Here is an 18505-nt window from a genome sequence, read left to right on the forward strand (position 1 = left end):
CAAGGTACACCATTTCTTGGCTATGAGACCCCAGGCAAGGCTATGGTTGAGAAGCCATAAAAGGGGGTTAAAACACAGTAGTCATGTCCTCATAATGATATTTTAGTCAACAATGCACCACATATACAATGGTGACCCTGTAAGATTATAATGGACTTCCTATTTGCTAGTTTGTTGGTATTGTTCTTGTTGGGTTGTTTTTTATTTGTTTTCTTTTGCCAATCCTGGGGCTTGGGCTCAGGGTCTGAGCACTGTCCCTGGCTTCTTTTTGTTCAAGGCTAGCATTCTACCTCTTGAGCAACAGTGCCACTTCCAGCTTTTTTTTTTTCTTTTTAAATCTTTTTTTTTCAAATTTTTATTATCAAACTGATGTACAGAGAGGTTATAGTTTCATACATTAGGCATTGGATACATTTCTTGTACTGTTTGTTACCTTGTCCCTCATACCCCCCTCCCTCCTCCCCCTTTCCCTTCCCCCCCCCCCCCCCCGCCGGAGGTGTTCAGTTCACTTACACCAAACAGTTTTGCAAGTATTGCTTTTGTAGTTGTTTGTCCTTTTTTACCCTGTGTCTCTCAAATTTGGTATTCCCTTTCAATTTCCTACTTCCAATACCAGTTTACACGGTTTCCAATTCCAGTTCCAGCTTTTTCTGTTTATGTGGCGCTGAGGAATCAAACACAGGGCTTCGTGCATGCTAGGCAAGCCCTCTACCGCTAAGCCACATTCCCAGCCACTTGGGTTTGTTTTTTAAGAGTCGATGTTGTTCAGAAAGCCTGGAATTCATAATCATCTTTCTTGTGCCTCCCTATTACTAGGATTGCAGGCATGCAGCTTCATTCCAGGCCTGTGTAGTATTTTTACTGTACCTTTTCTGTTTAGACATATAAATACTGACATTGTGCTGTATTTACCTATGATATTCAGTACAGTAGCATGCTGTACAGGTTTATAGCCTAGAGACAATAAAGCTAGATGTGTAACAGGCTTGACTATCTAGCTAAGTATACCTTACAATGGTTGTGCAATGATATAATCACTTAGGGCATTTCTCATAATGTGTCCCTGTAGTTAAATAACACATGACTACAAGACTGCTCGAAAAGTTGCAGAAATTAAGGCAATATATGTGAAAGTCCTTTCCACTTTGTAAAGCATCATCACAGTATTATGATATAACTTACCCTATACTCCCCCTTGGGCCTCCGGAGCTCTGGAGCATAACTTTTGGCAGGTGTATCTGATAGAGCTGGAGAAAAAAAAGGCAACTGATTCAGAAAGACATAAGCACTGTTTCTTGTCATTTCCCTCTATTGCCTCTTTCTCACATATGTGTTTTTTGTTGTTGTTTGTTCTGGTTCTATGGTTTGAACTCAGGGCCTGGGTGCTGTCTCTGAGCTTCTTTTGCTCAAGGCTAGTGCTCTACCACTTGAGCCACTGCACAGCTTCTACGTTTTTCTGAGTAGTTTTATTGGAGATAAGAGTCTCACAGACTTTCCTGCCTGGGCTGTCTTCGAACCACAATCCTCAGATCTCAGCCTCTTTAATAGCCAGGATTATAGGCATGAGTCACTGGCTCCTGTTGTGATTTCTACTTTATGATAAAAAATTTCTTTAGCAATGGGCATGGTAGTTCAGGCCAGCCAGTGCACAAAAGTTCTTAAGATTATATCACAACCTATGGCAGGACATAATGGAGGGTGCCTATTGTCCCCACAGGGGAAGCACAACAGCTGGACACTGCAACATGTGCAGGAAAGCACAAATAGCAGGATCACAGCCCAGGCTCTCCCAGCCATAAAGTAAGACTCTACCTTGAAAACAACTACTCAAAAATGGGCTGGAAGCATGGCTTAAGTAGTAGAGAGCTGGCCCCTAGTAAGTTCAAGACCCTGAGTTTAATCCCCAGTAATGCAAAAAAAAAAAAAATTCTCCCTCTAATAATGTTAGATTCAGAAAAAAGTTCATCTAATCTTTTAATAAAATGTCTCCAAACTCCCCAGACTGTACTACATCCCCCACAAAAATCAAGAGAAAGGGAACAATACTTACCATCAGAAAGAGATTGGAAACTTCCAGGTCTAGTCCTACCTAAGGATAAATAATGAGAGAAGAGGTTAAGAAAACTCAAGTCAAAGCCATCAGACTGCATTAAGGACACAGTGTCCTCAATGATTCTGCCTATATCTCGTTATCTCATGTAAGTGGGTCACAAAACATTTTTCCTCAATGTCCTTATTAGATTTAGCATGTGCTCAAGGTTCCATATCAAAGCATGTATCAGAATTTCACAGCTTTTTTATAACTGAATATTATTCTACTGCATATATACTCCCACATTTCGTTTATCTATTCATCCCACAGTGGACAAAATGGGCCATTTCCCTCTTTGGCTATTGTGAATAATGCTGCTATAAACAGTACAGAAATACTGCTGAAGGCCTTGCACTCAGTTCTTTTTGTTATGCACAAAGGAAACTACTGGGTCATATAGTAGATTTATGTTTAATTATTTTGAGAAATTGCCTTAATGACCACACCATTTTGCATTCCCACCAACAATACACAGGTGTTCCCAGAAGCAATGCATAAGGAGGAGGAATTTTGACCTAGGCAAACTTCTTCAGTACCTATCAAAGAGATAATGACATCTTTATTCATCATGTCCCAGAAATCCATTCCATAGCTTGTGAATTTCTTTCATTTTTTCCCATTCCTAATACTTAGCCACCAGCTCCAATGATAATTCATAATCCTTCAATAATCTTTTTTCTCCTAAGTAAATGAAAATTATAGTCTGGGCACTTTCAGAACAAAAGGAAAAGACTTCACTGTTCCTTAACCATCACTCTTTACCTCTAAAGAAGCTGCTCAGGGAGTAAGTGGAAGTTGGTTTGGGTAGTTGTGCATAGGAGGAGAAACTGTTTCGGCCCTTTATCTGTTCACGTCCATCCTGCGCTGACCCACTATTACCAGCAGTCTCTTTGATGGACCATGAGATACCTGCAGGACCATTAAGAACTAAATCAGTTAAGTCTCATCCAAAAGACATCTTTGACATCCAATATTCAATGAACTCAAGGCTTTTCAACAGAGGTCCTGGTCCCTTGCTTAGCATGGGGCAAAGGAAAAAGTCATAGTCAAATAGATTAATCAACAGACAACTGGACAAAGGACATGAGTAAATGCATCATAAAAAAGGAAATATAGTTTTTAAATATAAAAAGATATTTATTTTTGTGCTGGTCCTCAGGCTTGAATTCAGGGCCTGGGAATTGTCCAGCTTTTTTTCTCAAGGCTAGCACTCTATCACTTAAGCCACAGCCCCATGTCCCAGCTTTTTTTGTGGTTAATTAGAGATTAAAATCTTGGGGCTGGGGATATAGCCTAGCGGCAAGAGTGCCTGCCTCGGATACACGAGGCCCTAGGTTCGATTCCCCAGCACCACATATACAGAAAACGGCCAGAAGCGGCGCTGTGGCTCAAGTGGCAGAGTGCTAGCCTTGAGCGGGAAGAAGCCAGGGACAGTGCTCAGGCCCTGAGTCCAAGGCCCAGGACTGGCAAAAAAAAAAAAAAATCTTATGGACTTTACTGCATGAGCTGGCTTTGAGCTGTGATCCTTAGATCTCAGCCTCCTGAGAAGCTAGGATTATAGGCATGAGCCACCAGCACTCGCCTACATGTTCTTAGCAATAGTTTCATACATTGAAGGTATTATTGATCCCCATAGGTTGAGCAAAGATCTTAAAACTCCATCCAAGCCAGTAATGGAAAGGCTGTGGGAAACAGGAACCCTTCTACATTGCTGATGGGGAGTACAAACTGGGGTGAGTCCTCTGGAGGGCAATTTGACAATAACTATCCAATACTGACAAATAGCCAATGCTGGTAATTCAACCCCAAGAACTGATCTTTCACTTACTCATGTGTCAGAATACAAAGTTACTGATAAGAACAGAAACATCAAAACGTTAGACAAAATCTGAAATTCACCATAGTAGACTAGTTAAATTATTTTAATCCTTACAATGTAATACCATGCCACTGTTTAAAAAAAAAGAATAAAAAAGCTTTTTATATACTGATATGGAAAGTTCTCCAAGCCCTATTATCACATAAAAATAGCCAAGTACACAGTATGTTACTGCTTGTATAAACATTGGGGTAAAAATAGGTATTCCTATGAGCATTTCTAAATGTAAATCAATCAGACAGTTATACAATAAGTGAACAACAGTGAAGGCTTTTGCAGGGGAGGGCAGGGACAAGGAACTGAGATTATTTTAACAGTGCAAGGAAAATTTGAAAATGTATACCTCTAGTATATTTGATTTTTAATCATATTATATAGTATCTCCTATTTATTCATTTTCATTTAAAACATTTCTTAGCTGGACATCAGTAGCTCATGCCTATAATCTTAGCTAGTAAGGAAGCTAGGGCAGGAAAGTCCATGAAACTTATCTCTAATTAACCACCAAAAAATTGGAAGTAGAACTGTGGCTCAAGTGGGAAAGCACCAGTCTTGAGCAAAGAAGCTAAGGGAAAGCTCCTAGGCCCTGATATCAAGTCCTAGTATCAGCTCTAAACAAATAAACTAACAAACATTTCTTGCCTGGTATGATGGCTCATGCCTGTAATCTCATCTTACTTGGGAAGCAGAGATCAGAAGGATTATGATTTGAGAAAACTCAGGCAAAAAGATAAATAAATTTAGTCAAGTGTGGTAGTACACATTTGTAATCTTAATTATGCAGTAGTCCATAGGTAGGAGATAAGAGAATCACAGCCAAAAACGTGAGACTTTATTTAAAAACTAACTAAAGCAAAAAAGGATAAAGGAAGATGGCTCAAGTGTACAACCCTGAATTCAAACCCAAATAATATCAAAAATTTTTAAATGTGTGCATGTGTGTCTGTATGTGTGTATAAAGCCACACTGTAAAGGTATGAAGTGTTAGTATATAATAGCTTAGGCAGTAAGACTTGGTGGCTAAGGAAATTTTGCTAAGTAGCTATGAGTACTTATGAGTTCTAAAATATGACTATATATTAGAGTCAACTCTAGTACCTAATTATCTCTTGAGGTTTACCTTTCAGACATGTGCTTATCTGGTAAGAGGCTAGTCTTTTTTCTTTCCTGATTAGCACTGAGGAAACCAGTGGACTTTGTATGTTTGTTGACCAGTGCACTTATGATGAGAACCTTGACTATAAATAACCTCTAGGACCTCTCTACTTACTTCCCACAGGCTCCCCACTCCAGCTGACTCGTTCCAGGTCATCGTCGTCATCGTCATCATCCACAATGTCTCGAAGGCTATTCACTGCTCGCTTGGATTCCTTTAACTGCAGACAGACAGAAGGTAATTATTCCTTCCTACCTCTCTCTTTGATAATCAATGCTGAGCAACTCAGACTCAACAGTAACTTCACTCTTGTTACCAACAGCCTAGCTTTTTGCCAAGAAACTGCATTTTAGCCAAATATTGCAATGGCAAAGGAGTTTAGAGGAATCAAACCAATTTTGAGTTCTAATCGTATTCCTGGCAATGACTTGTTGTGCAAACTTTAGTAAATTTATTCACCTATCCAAAAATGACCAATTCTTCTTTAGCAAAATAAACACAAATAAAATCTTCCAGTCTAGGTCATCCTTCAAAAATAAATTAGCTGAACATAGTGGCATTTGCTCAAGGAGACTCAGGCAGAAGGATTGCTTGGGCCCAAGAGTTTAAGACCAGCTTGGACAATATAACAAGACCTCATCTCAAGAAGAAAAAACAAAACAAAACAAAAAAAGAATAAAAACAACAAATAAATGAACAAAAACCTGGGGTCCTAGAAAAAACACTGACAAGAATGAAACATCTTACCAGTGTTAAGAAGGATGAGGAAAGAACTGTATTTTATAATCTTTCTGGATCTTTTTTGAAGGCTGTTCTTCATGAATGTTTTTTCAGTTTAGATTGTACATTTTACCCAAAGACCTATATATTAAAGGCTTTGTAATGGGTAGCATTGTTGGGAGGCGGTAAAACCTGAATAATGGGACTTATTGAGAGTTCCTTAAGTGACTGGGGGGAGTGCCCTTAAAAAGAGGGTTGTGGGATCCTCCTATTCTTCTTTGTTTCCTGGCCATGAAGCAGGCAGTTTTACCTGTCCATATGCTCACACCATGATAGGCTGCCTTGTCACAGGTCCAAAGCAAGAGAGACCAACTAATCGTGGTCTGGAGCCTCCAACACTGTGAACAAATAAACCTCTTCCCTGTACATGTTGGTTATCTCAGGCTTTCCATTACAGCAACAGAAAGCTAACACAAAGGTTTTCGTGAAGACCTGACTCACACACTTCTTAGCTTAATGGAGACATGGTCAAAAGACATGTTACGTGGGATATACAAGGAAGCAACTTTAGAGTGGTATCCTAGAGGATAAGACCTTCAGCAGTTGTCTGTAGAAACCTACCTGTGACAGTTCATCATCTTCATCATCAAAAGTGAAAGCCTTGAACTTAGAGCTGTTCCAATATTCCTCCTCATCACCTTTTGTCCGATTCATCTGTAGTGAGAGAGACAGACACATGTCCCTTTCTAGGCCTCTCCCTAAAGACCTCCAAAAGCTTTAGATTCTTCACCACTGAGCCCAGAAATAGGGTCTACAGAGAAGAATATGATAGGGCTAGGAATGTGGCTCAGTGGTAGAGTGATTGCCTAGCATGCATAAAGCCCTGGGTTGGATTCCTCAGCACCACATAAACAGAAAAAGTCAGAAATGGCATTGTAGCTTAAGAGGTAGAGCACTAGCCTTGAGCAAAAAGAAGCCAGGGACAGTGCTCAGGCCCTGAGTCCCAAGCCCCAGGACTGGCAAAAAAAAAAATATATATATATATATATATTATATATATATATATATATCCTTAGGTTTTCAACTGGTGAGATCATACCTTTTCACCCTCTAGTTACACAGAAATAGTCATTAATTACTAGCACCTCTATTTTGATCAAGACACTCTTTGAGGTGTTTAAGAGCTGTCAAAAGTATATGATTAGGAACTGGTGCTCACACCTATAATCCTACTCAGGAGGCTGAGATCTTAAGGTCACAGTTTGAAGCCAGCATGGCAGAAAAATCCATGAGACTTTTATTTCCAATTAACCACAAAAAGCCAGAAGTGGATCTGTGCCTTAAGTGGTAGAGCACTACCCTAGAGCACACACACACACAAAAAAAAAAATCAGAGACAGCACCCAGGCCCAGAGTTCAAACCTCAGGACCAGCAAAAAACAACAAAAACAAAGTACATGATACAGTCCTCCTGAAAGACCTACAACAGAGCTAGAGTATTCAGAACATGTATGCACAATAATATTAGTATAGGTTGGGAAAACACTATAAGAATTCATAAACTTGGCTAAAAACACAAGGATCAGTCTGAGAATACACAAAAAAAAACAGAGTAATTGCGTTTGTGTACTCAACATCTCTAAGGAACTGTTCTAAGCGCTGGAAATACTACAGTGAATAAAACTGATAAGTGTATCTCATTCTTATATTGGCTTCTTGATTTTTTTTTTTTTTTTTTTTTTGGCCAGTCCTGGGCCTTGGACTCAGGGCCTGAGCACTGTCCCTGGCTTCTTCCCGCTCAAGGCTAGCACTCTGCCACTTGAGCCACAGCGCCGCTTCTGGCCGTTTTCTGTATATGTGGTGCTGGGGAATCGAACCTAGGGCCTCGTGTATCCGAGGCAGGCACTTTTGCCACTAGGCTATATCCCCAGCCCGGCTTCTTGATTTTTTTGTATGCTTGAACTCAGGTCCTAAGCACTGTCGCTTAGCTTTTTCACTCCAGGCTCTACCGCTTGAGCAACATTGCCATTTCTGGTTGTTTTTTGTTTCTGGTAGGGGGAAGGGATATTTATTTAAAGATGCAATTTTATTTTAGATTTGTCTGCCTGGGATAGCTCCCAACTGCGATTCTCAGACCTCAGCCTCCTGAGTAGCTAGATTTATAAGTGTGAACCACAGGTACCTGGCTTGCATATGCTTTCTAAATGCCTGAAAGAATAAAAGAAAATAAATCAAATGAAGTAGAATTATCTTGCCTGAATTTTCAAGTCAAAATTATTTTTATCAACAACTTGGTCAAAAAGTGGGAAAAGAACCAGGCACCAGTAGCAACAACTCATAATCCTAGTTACACGGGTGGCTTAGACCTGAAGGACAGCAATTCAAAGCCAGCCTGGACAGAAAAGCCTTCAAAACTCCATCTCCAAAATAATCACCAAAAAGTTGGGCAGGATGTATGGGTCAACTGGTAGAGTGCCAGATGACAAAATATGAGGTCCTGAGTTTAAATCTGGCATTGGACCCCACTGCAAAAAAAAATAAAAATAAAAAAGGAAATATGAGCATAGGAAGAAAACACATAGCGAAAGACTACTAGTCCCTTTTATAACTTCTCTAAAATTTGATTTCACCTTGGGGGAAAAAAAAACCAAAACATTTTCACCTAGCATTACAAACTAAACTACCAATGACAACTGGATGTGAGTGAAAACTATGGTTCCAGGGGTAAAGAACACTATATAGGCCTACAAAATCATTTGGCACATGACAAGACAGACACATATGCTTTTTGATGCTTTTCAGCTAAGCCTGTCTGATTGTACTGATAATTTTGTATGACTCACAAATAATGTTATAATTTCTAAGTGGCCCATGGTACACAAAAAGTTCTTCACTCCTGCTACACCAAAAATAAATACTAAATTTTTCATAACACCAAAAGTAACTCCAAAGGGTACAGTGTCAAATTCTAAATAATTAGTTGGCTTTTCCTTATATTCCAATATCACCTCTCTAAGTAAAAGCTTTAGAAACACTCATCATGGGAGTTCTTTTGAGGCTTTTCATGGCACTTAAAGACTTTGCCTTCACTTCCTGTTTTCAACTGAAGGATATAAGGAAGACAAAGGTGTGGTGGGAACTTTCTACTAATTGGTCCCTTCCCAAGCAACCATCACAAAATCCTACTGAACCCAGCAGTGGCTTAAAGATTCCATTCTACATTTAATTTTAGGATTCAGACTCCAATAGAAGAACTTAATAGGCATAATAAAATCATTACTGGTGGTGGTACAAGTACAGGCACTGTAGCTAAGCAGCCTTGACTTCAACTCTTGGCTTTTCTAATTCCAAGTAAAATAGTTAAGTGTCTTCTAAACCTTGCAGAAAGTGGTATCCTCCATTATATAGGATTATAGTGAGGAACAAGTACTCAGAAAACCTAAATTGCCCAACAGAAAGCAAATACTAAATGTTAGCTCCTTTTAGTATCAGTTCACTTAGCAACATCTTTTTGTCATCATCTCTGTACTAGGGACGTTAAGAGAGGTTTCTTCAGATGAAACCAAGGAATTCTACAAGGTAAACTGTACATGTATTTACAGTGCTTGGTGACTAACAGAAAGTTAATGCCTATAATTAACTTTTTACTAATTAATCATCATGGTATGTTGGAAAAATATAAAGTGTATACAGAAGATATACATGTCTCTGGCAAATGTACAACTTCATTATTTCAAAAACCACTTTCTCATGCATTTAATTCTCCGAATCCTGTATGGTAAGATTGTTATCTTTTCCATCTCACTGATGAGAAAAGGAGGCATAAAAAGGATTAGGTATCAAAGTAACTTTGTTAACCACCTCTATTCCAAATTATAATCAAGGTTCTTTGGTTCCTAGACTATTTCCTCGGTCTTACAAGTTCTACCTACTTTTCATTCCCCGGAGAACTAGGAGAGAGCTATGGTAAATATATATAGATAACAGAAGGTGTCCAACAAATCCAGTTCCGCACTGGAGAATTTCTGGAATCTTTTCTTCAACCATACAACGGCAGTTGACACATGAGAAGCTAGATTTACTTGGCAAGTAAAGTGAGAACGGTTTAAGAGCTCCGAAAGTTACAAAACCTTAGGTACAATTTTAATAGTGCCCAAGAAAGGTGCTTCGACATGATGTCAACTACTTCAAAGGCCTGACCTGTATTCTGAGGAATTCCAAGGAAAGGGTGACAGATGCGAGAAGTGGAACAAGACACAGGAGGCGGCTCAGGAAAACACCGTAACAAACAACAACAACAACAACAACAACACACTACCTCCCTCAGGATACTCAGCTACTGAAAACTCACACTCAGTTTCAAAGTGGGGTTTGTGAACTGAGGCCAGAGAATGTGGGCTAAAACCGGGTAACCGCGGGCGAACGCTCGGGAAGCCACGGATCTACCGCACTCACCAGAGCCCGGCGGATCCCTGGGCTGTGTTGGTTCAGAACCAAATGTCACGCTCGGACCCACGTCTTGGGGCTCCCTCGGAGCGTAGCCGGGCTCGCAGGACTGGCCCCGAACCGAGTCAGGCGGGAGGAGAGAGACCAAGGGAGGTCTCAGAGAAGAAGAGGAAGAAGATTAGGAGGAAGAGAGGGAGGACTCCACCCGAGACGCGGCCCGAGGACCTGGGACACCCTCACCTCTTCCACACCGAGCCCTCCCTCTCAGGACAGCGCCAGCCTCCGCCGCCAGACCAGCCTTTCTAATCAGTCTAGGCTGCATAGAAAAGAAGAGGAAGAGGACACCCAAGGGGGGTGGAGGAGGGGAGGGTCATTGTAAAGAGGGCGTCCGCAGAGCATTGTGGGATTTGTAGTTCTCTTCCCTCGGCCGCCAGGGGCTGTCGCGATAGGCTCGAGAGGCTTTTTGACTACATCCCCCAGAAACCCTAGCGGTCCCTGCTAGCTCATTTCCTTTACTTTCAGCGCGACCTTCCGCGGCTAGACAGAGGGTCATTTAGCAGGACTACAACTCCCAGAAGGCTCAGCAAGGCCGATTTAGAGCCCAAGGAAACAAAGAGACCATGTCCTTTGTGTCCCTACAGGTGAGGAATGGTAGTGTGAAAGGCTGGGTTTGGGGCCACTTTGGGGTTAACCTGAGGGAGTTTGTGAGGACTCGAGAACAGGCGGAACCAACAGTTGGGCGAGCTGGAACGGAAGTCTCCGGCAGGAGTGGGGAGGAGCCGGAAGTCGAGGCGGGGAGTGGGTGGGGGTGGAGGGAAAAGCAAGCCAGGAGGAGCTGCGGCCGCTTCTAGTAGTTTCCAGGCGCTGCCGGGCGGCTGGGACCGAGCTGTCCTGAGGCTGTGACTGCGGCTGCTTGGGGGCTGGTGGCGGCGCGCTTGGAGAGCCGATGGCCAAGTGGGGTGAGGGCGACCCACGCTGGATCGTGGAGGAGCGGGCGGACGCCACTAACGTCAACAACTGGCACTGGTGAGGGCCAGCAAGGCAAGGCCGCAGGAACGCCGGCACCAGGCTGGGGTTTGGGGGTTCCTGGGACCTTGGCGCAGACGGAGCTGGGGCCCAGGCCGGCCTGGCCTGAGATTAGCGGACGGCTGGGTTCTTCCTATGGCGGTGGGGTGGGGGGGGGAGGGGGAGTGTTCCTCTCCAGCACCCCTAGCCAACTCTCCAGGTCGGGGGCGAGAGGGGTCTGCAGGGGACGCTTCGCCCCCCAGGGATCAACTTCAGGGCGAGAACGGGAACGTTCTGATTGCCGCATCCAGCCCGGAGCTAGAAGATGCTTCCTACACGTGGCCGGAGGAGTCAGCGGGACCCCAAGGCCGGCCCTTCGATTGTGTGGGAGCCTGCTCGGGAAATCTCTAGCCCTGGGTGCTGTAATCTCTGCTTTTGTGGCAGACAGTATAATTGGAAAGCCAGTTATAAGGCACAGGTGCCCCAGGAACAGGTTTAGAATACCACCGGCCAAGCGCCGTGCCGGAACTATTTAGTTGGTTGGTGTTTGGACTCCGGGTAGCCTAGGCGATCATGGTTTTGTATTTTATAGTTACACTGGCCTTTTTAAAAGCTCGTCCTCCTTCATGAAATCTTCCACAAGCAGTGCTTACTTATTTTAAACTCTACTGAACTTTTTTGTTCGTACTGCAACTTGGTTGCAGCCTTTTTTTTTTTTTTTTGTACTGTTCATAGTTAATAAATGGGAAGGCAGAGTGGTCTTTTTAATCCACCTCCTCTTTCACATTTTCTTGTACGCGGTGCTTGGCCTTGTTTTTTGTTGTGGTTTGTTTTGAAGTCTGGACATACGTTTTGGTCATCCAGAGGACACGGAATGTGCCTTTAAAGCAGTCTGAATCTTGAGAGGCTGAGAGCAGTTGTGCTAATGAATGAGGACCCGGCCAGTCCTTTTAGCCAAATCCTGTGCTCTGTTCTCTCATCTGTGCTCTTCTCTGCAGTGTATGCAGTTGCACTCTTGGCCAAATGGGGGTGCCCTTTTAAAACGTCAAGTGTCATGTACTGCATAACTTTTCACATTTAGTTGTACTATTCTGTATAGCATTTGCCTTTGTTGGCAATAATGCAGTCCCCTACCTTCCTAACAGTGACGTGTTTGTGGACATCCTGGAGTGGAACTGTAGGTTTTGTGTTCTTTTTCAGCTGTCTGCCCAGCCTCCTTAAACCTTGCCTTCTTAGAGGCAGCAGTGTGTATCCTTTGTTTCACTGCTGATCCATAGCTTTACTTCTGTTTTTCAGGACAGAGAGGGATGCTTCAAACTGGTCCACAGAAAAGCTGAAAACTCTGTTTCTGGCAGTTCGGGTGCAGAACGAGGATGGCAAGTGTGAGGTGACAGAAGTTAATAAGCTTGATGGAGAAGCATCTATTAACAATCGAAAAGGCAAACTTATCTTCTTTTATGAATGGAATGTCAAACTGAACTGGACAGGTACGCATTTGCTGGGCTGTCAGGGAAGAGGCTAACTGCATTTCTGTTGACCTGTTAAGGAGCTGGAGAGAACAGTGTTTTGAGGAATAATGAACTGTTGAAGGGAGAATGGGGGGAAAGCAGTACTAGATGCTCAAATTTCTCTGTCACCATGGGGCACTAAATGGATTTTCTCTCTGGGTCTCATATGTCCTCACCAACAAACTAACTGAGCACTGTATCTTTTGCCCTGGTCTCTCCAGGGTACATAAGATACTTCCTCAATGTACAATTGCAGTCATTTTCTAACTGTTCGGTGTGAATCTTAACAGATTAGACCACTGTGCTATTGAGTTTTGTATGACTATAAATTGGGGTTGTACATCCTTTGATGTAATGGCCCATCTGTGACCATGTTAGGAAACAATCGGGACCATACATATGGCCCCACTTCATGGTCCTGATGGTTAGAGGCTGAAGTTAAGGCAGAAAGCTTCAGGAGTGTGAAATAGCTACTGTGTAGGTCTGGGGTAAAACATGAATAAATTTGTGCATTTAGTACTATCTAATACCAATAAGAAAATGAAAATAGAAGGTGAGAGTAGAGATACATCTCTTCATGATTTTTCAAGTATACCTAAAGCTTTGTAGCCTGGAAGGAACTTTATATCTTGCCCAGTCTTCCTTTTTATCCATTGAGAAACTGAAGCCTAGAGAGGTGAAGGCAAATGTTGATTAGTTTTGAAATGAGAGTTCTCATATAGTTCAACAAATGTGTTTCTAAAAATTTCCAAAAAAGCCAAAAAACCCTTTAGTGAAAACCATAGTTTATAGGGAAAATGGCATTGGGGATACACCACCAAAAACTTCCCTTCAGTGACACATTGTCATGTTAAATGATTAGAAACACATAAACATTATATAATGGTGTTTTGCCTTGATAAAGGCCTGAAATTTTCTTGTGACAGTAGACATCAAGGTTGCAGCTTAATTGTGCAAGGAGGGTCATCTGAGTCAGAAGAACCAGCAGCGTGTAGTTGTGGCACATAATACATAGTCAACTAAGGTCATTAGCAGATGTTTTGAGGTATGTTTTGCTCATTCCTATGCAGTGTAGTTCAGCTAAGTGTTATTTTCTGTGTTCACCTAAGGCTTCTCGTGGGTGAAATCACATAGAAGCAAATTCACATGATCGAATTGTCTTCGAACGTACCAGTCACATTGGAATATAGTACATACTTTCAGAGCAAGTATTCTTACTACTGGCTGTTGGCTCAAGTAGAATTCATACTGGTGTCCAATTGATGTGGCTTTCAGTCCCACTGGCAGAGCTGTTAGTTGTTTTTCAGCAGAGCAAGGAAAGATGGGGTGGAGCGTTGGGTTACATCTGGCATGTGGCATTCTGTCAGACTAGACGTCAGTTCATAATGAGGGCCAAAAGAAGCCTAAGTGGTGTAGTGCTCTGGTAGGTCTTTTGAACAAGGCCTTTTCCTGCAGAAGAGGAGGCTAACAAACATTTCGTTGCTTTTGACAGGCACCTCTAAGTCAGGAGTACAATACAAGGGACATGTGGAGATCCCTAATTTGTCTGATGAAAACAGCGTGGATGAAGTGGAGGTTTGTGAGTCCTAATTCTTCATCTGAGCCCTCCCTGTCCTGTCTCAGATAAGGAAAATGACATCTTTTCTGAGATTAATAGCCCATTCCTGGTTCATAGCTGTAGGGTACCATTGAAAACTTCCAGAGCAACTTACATGTACTCAGTTTCTTTGCTTTAGCTTCAAACATGAGCCACCTTTGCCTTGGCAGAGGACTTGCGAAGGAACAATAATGGGATTGGATGAATGAGTAGACCATCTCTATACATTGCCTTTGGAAGCATTATCCTTTAACTGATTGCTTGGTACCACATTCCTTGATGTGTCTCTTGAGTTATTTACTGCCTACTTCTGATCTCTTTCTCAGATTAGTGTGAGCCTTGCCAAAGATGAGCCTGACACAAATCTCGTGGCCTTAATGAAGGAAGAAGGGGTGAAACTTCTAAGAGAAGCAATGGGAATTTACATCAGCACCCTCAAAACAGGTATCTCCTGAGTGATGACACGTACCTGAGGAGGCAGCCTGCCACCTATCAGATGCTGCCTGAGGGGCTAGACTACTGTTTCTTTAGTAGATGGATAAAGATTTGGTGGGGAGGGACTTATTTCATCTCAAAGTCACTCCAAGCTAGCTTATGAGTAAGGGAACGATTTAGAGCCTCATTGCTAATATGTTGACTAGTAACTCTTGGAATGTAGCTAATCTAAATGAGATGCATAATCAATTTGGAAGACTTGGGAGCCCCCAAGAAGCAATGTAAAATAACCTAGTTAATTTTTATTATTATTATTTTTTGCCAGTCCTGCGGCTTGAACTCAGTGCCAAGGCACTGCTCCTGAGCTTTTGTGCTCAAGGCTAGGACTCAACCACTTGAACCACAGCTCTACTGGCTGTTTGTGGTTGATTGGAAATAAGTCTCACAGACTTCCTTGTCCAGATGGCTTTGAACTGTGAACCTCTTCAGATCTCTGTTTCCTGAGTAGCTAGGATTACAGAGATGAGTTCATCTTTTAAAGATTAATGATGGTTTAGTTACATTAGATTAACAATAACATTTTTAATCTGTTACATGTGACTACCAAACTTTTTTTTTTTTTTGGCCAGTCCTGGGTCTTGGACTCAGGGCCTGAGCACTGTCCCTGGCTTCTTTTTGCTCAAGGCTAGCACTCTGCCCCTTGAGCCACAGCACCACTTCCGGCCTTTTCTGTTTATGTGGTGCTGAGGAATTGAACCCAGGGCTTCATGAATGCTAGGCAAGCGCTCTACCACTAAGCCACATTCCCAGCCCAAGTACCCACTCTTGAAGTCAATTGAAGGGCTGTTCTATTTACTGGCCAGCTTCAAAAGTGAACCTTACAAACACTTGACAAGTTGTAATACTTAGTGAACATACCATATTTGTAACATATTCATGTAGCTATCTAGCGTAGACCAAAGGTAAAGATATAAAAATAGATAATTCTTACTTCTCATTCTGGGTTAGGGTGGCTGACTTTACCATGCTTCCTGTGTCTTCTGCTAAGAAATAACTCCCAGAGCTGGTATTTTTGTCTTTTCAGAGTTCACCCAGGGTATGATCTTACCCACAGTGAATGGAGAGTCAGTAGACCCAGTGGCACAGCCAGCCCTGAAAACTGAGGAGCACAAGGTAAAGCTGCTCGCAGGTGACGGGGAGGTATAGGGGTGGCTGTCTGCAAGGGGAAATGAGACACTACTGTTCCTCATTCTGCATCAGATCTTTCCCTCTCCCCTTAACCTGAAAGCCAAAGCTGCCTGCTCCTTGTTTTTGCTCCTGGTGCATGAACTCAGGATCTAAGCACTGTCTTTGAGGGTTCTGGTAGTTAATTGGTGATAAGAGGCTTAGACTTTTCTACCCATGCTGGCTTTGAACCATGATCCTCTGAGCTCAGCCTCCTGAGTAGCTAGGTGTGAACCACCAATGCCCAACACTTCCAGTTCTTTAGCATAAAAATTCTGCTTGAGAGTTACAGGGATTTGAAGGTATTTCCTTAGTTCTTTCACAACTGAAGCATCTATACTTCCCAGTTCCCTTCTACCCCTCTGAATGATAAGCTTTCAAGGTGTAAACCTGTCCCTGAAACTATTATGTTGGTTGAGATTTAAATTGACACGTTTTACTATCATTTCACAGGCTAAGCCTGCTCCTTCAAAATCCCAAGCCAAACCTGTTGGTGTCAAAATCCCCACTTGTAAGATCACCCTTAGAGAAACCTTCCTGACGTCACCGGAAGAGCTCTACCGAGTGTTTACCACACAAGAGGTAACTATGAGCGTGTCTGTGGATGCATGCCCTTGCCATTCCAGCTTCTGGGACAATTAACAATGACTCCACAAAGGGAATTCCCCCTCCCCCCCCCCCCCCCGCTCCTTTGGAGTCATGTAAGTGGGAACCACTGGATTCTTGTTAGAAAAGGGAATGGATCCAAACTAATGACACCAAGGATTCAAAAAGAATTGTACTGAAGTCAAAGCCTGGTCGAGTGGAGCAGAATAAAGGGGGCAGAGTCAAGGCAGGTAGCATTGAACAGGCATCTGGCTCTGGGTCCCATTCAAAGCTATACGTCTCTGCCTTTTTTTCTCCCTGTAGCTGGTTCAGGCCTTCACTCATGCTCCTGCAATGCTAGAAGCAGACAGAGGGGGCAAGTTCCACATGGTAGATGGCAACGTGTCTGGGGAGTTCACTGACCTGGTGAGTACCTGCTTCCCCACATTGTTGCCTCTGTCTGGTCAGATTAGTGGCTTCTCAGCTCTATAAAAATTTGACTTTTGGGCTGGGAATATGGCCTAGTGGCAAGAGTGCTTGCCTTGCATACATGAAGCCCTGGGTTCGATTCCCCAGCACCACATATATGGAACACGGCCAGAAGTGGCGCTGTGGCTCAGGTGGCAGAGTGCTAGCATTGAGCGGGAAGAAGCCAGGGACAGTGCTCAGGCCCTGAGTCCAAGGCCCAGGACTGGCAAAAAAAAAAATTTTTTTTTGACTTTTAATTCTCTTCAGTTAATAAAGCAATGTTTTCTCTTTGAAAAGAATGTCCTCATTCGAATTCTCTTTCAAGTTTTATAGTTGCACAAATGATAGGCTTCATACAGAAGTCAGGTGGCTAACCCTAGATCGTAAGGGGTTCATCGCAGTCTCTCCTTATGTTAGGTCCCTGAGAAGCATATTGCAATGAAGTGGAGGTTTAAGACTTGGCCGGATGGTGAGTAGCGTACTTATTGCTGTTGTCCACTTAGTAGTTTAAACCCTCATGGAAATGCTGGGTCTGAAACAACCTCTCCTCTCCCCTCCCTCAGGGCACTTTGCCACCATCACCCTGACCTTCATTGACAAGAATGGAGAGACGGAGCTGTGCATGGAAGGCCGAGGCATCCCTGCCCCTGAGGAAGAGCGGACGCGGCAGGGCTGGCAGCGGTACTACTTTGAGGGCATCAAACAGACCTTTGGCTATGGCGCACGCTTGTTTTAGGGCCAGCAACGGGGGCCTCCAGCCTGCCCAACACTTCAGTCCAGCCTGTTGTCGACCAGGGCTGTGGCTCACAGGATTGCACCATCCCAACCGCTAACTTGGGGCTGGGGCCCCTCCCTTCCACATACACCTTGGGTTTGTGCATGTTTTCTGCTGGGTGGGATCAGAGGGTGGCTCTTTTATGTGTACATATGCTACATAAACACAAATTTTAAAAGCATACATTTCTAAATTGATTGAACTCCCTTTGAAGATTTTGATCCCCTCCCCCCGTCCTGGGGCTGGGACTTGGGGCCTGAGCACTGTCCTTGGCTTCTTTTGCTCAAGGTTAGCACTCTACATCTTGAACCACAGTGCTACTTCTGGCTTTTTCTGTTTGTGGTGCTGAGGAATCGAACCCAGGGCTTTGTGCATGCTAGACAAGCACTCTACCACTAAGCCACATACCCAGCCCGGTTTTAAATTAGTTGTTTATAGGTGTTGGGTTGAAGTGTAGAAAGCTGGAGCTTGCTGGCTGTGGCAGCTTCTGTTGAGAGCAGTTGCTGCATACATCTGACACTACACAAGCAGTTTCTTTGCATTAGCACATTGAATCCCTAGGAAACCCTGTGAACTAGAAGATTCTGTTGACAAAAATAAAATCCTTGGGTTTCT

At 43.1% G+C, this 18505-nt stretch overlaps 2 protein-coding genes across 4 annotated transcripts in view; one reads left to right on the plus strand and one right to left on the minus strand.

The window, feature by feature from the left end:
* The window catches only part of Vipas39 (VPS33B interacting protein, apical-basolateral polarity regulator, spe-39 homolog), a 33758-nt gene extending 23117 nt beyond the window's left edge, over window positions 1-10641 (minus strand). The window contains exons 1-6 of one of the 2 annotated variants that reach the window (XM_048361836.1): window positions 10534-10641; window positions 6469-6561; window positions 5242-5347; window positions 2855-3001; window positions 2051-2089; window positions 1183-1247 (exon numbers count right to left, since the gene is read on the minus strand). In XM_048361836.1, the coding sequence (XP_048217793.1) occupies window positions 1183-1247; window positions 2051-2089; window positions 2855-3001; window positions 5242-5347; window positions 6469-6561 (450 nt within the window). In that variant the 5' untranslated portion in view covers window positions 10534-10641. Of the gene's footprint in view, window positions 1-1182; window positions 1248-2050; window positions 2090-2854; window positions 3002-5241; window positions 5348-6468; window positions 6562-10302 lie in introns of both variants that reach the window. The other variant, XM_048361837.1, reaches the window with a different exon arrangement.
* A 194-nt stretch (window positions 10642-10835) lies between these two features.
* Window positions 10836-18073, plus strand: Ahsa1 (activator of HSP90 ATPase activity 1). 2 transcript variants are annotated; one of them, XM_048361841.1, is made up of 9 exons: window positions 10836-10934; window positions 12595-12785; window positions 14299-14381; window positions 14730-14847; window positions 15923-16011; window positions 16516-16644; window positions 16972-17073; window positions 17533-17584; window positions 17679-18073. In XM_048361841.1, exons 4-9 carry the CDS (start codon window positions 14781-14783, stop codon window positions 17849-17851), a joined length of 612 nt encoding a protein of 203 aa, XP_048217798.1. In that variant the 5' UTR covers window positions 10836-10934; window positions 12595-12785; window positions 14299-14381; window positions 14730-14780; the 3' UTR covers window positions 17852-18073. The 2 variants fall into 2 exon arrangements, with proteins under 2 accessions (XP_048217798.1, XP_048217797.1); XM_048361840.1 differs by lacking the exon at window positions 10836-10934 and adding an exon at window positions 11096-11319.
* The last annotated feature ends 432 nt before the right edge of the window (window positions 18074-18505 follow it).

The sequence above is a fragment of the Perognathus longimembris genome, chromosome 14 (assembly GCF_023159225.1).
Source record: "Perognathus longimembris pacificus isolate PPM17 chromosome 14, ASM2315922v1, whole genome shotgun sequence".
NCBI classification, from domain to species: Eukaryota; Metazoa; Chordata; class Mammalia; order Rodentia; family Heteromyidae; genus Perognathus; species Perognathus longimembris.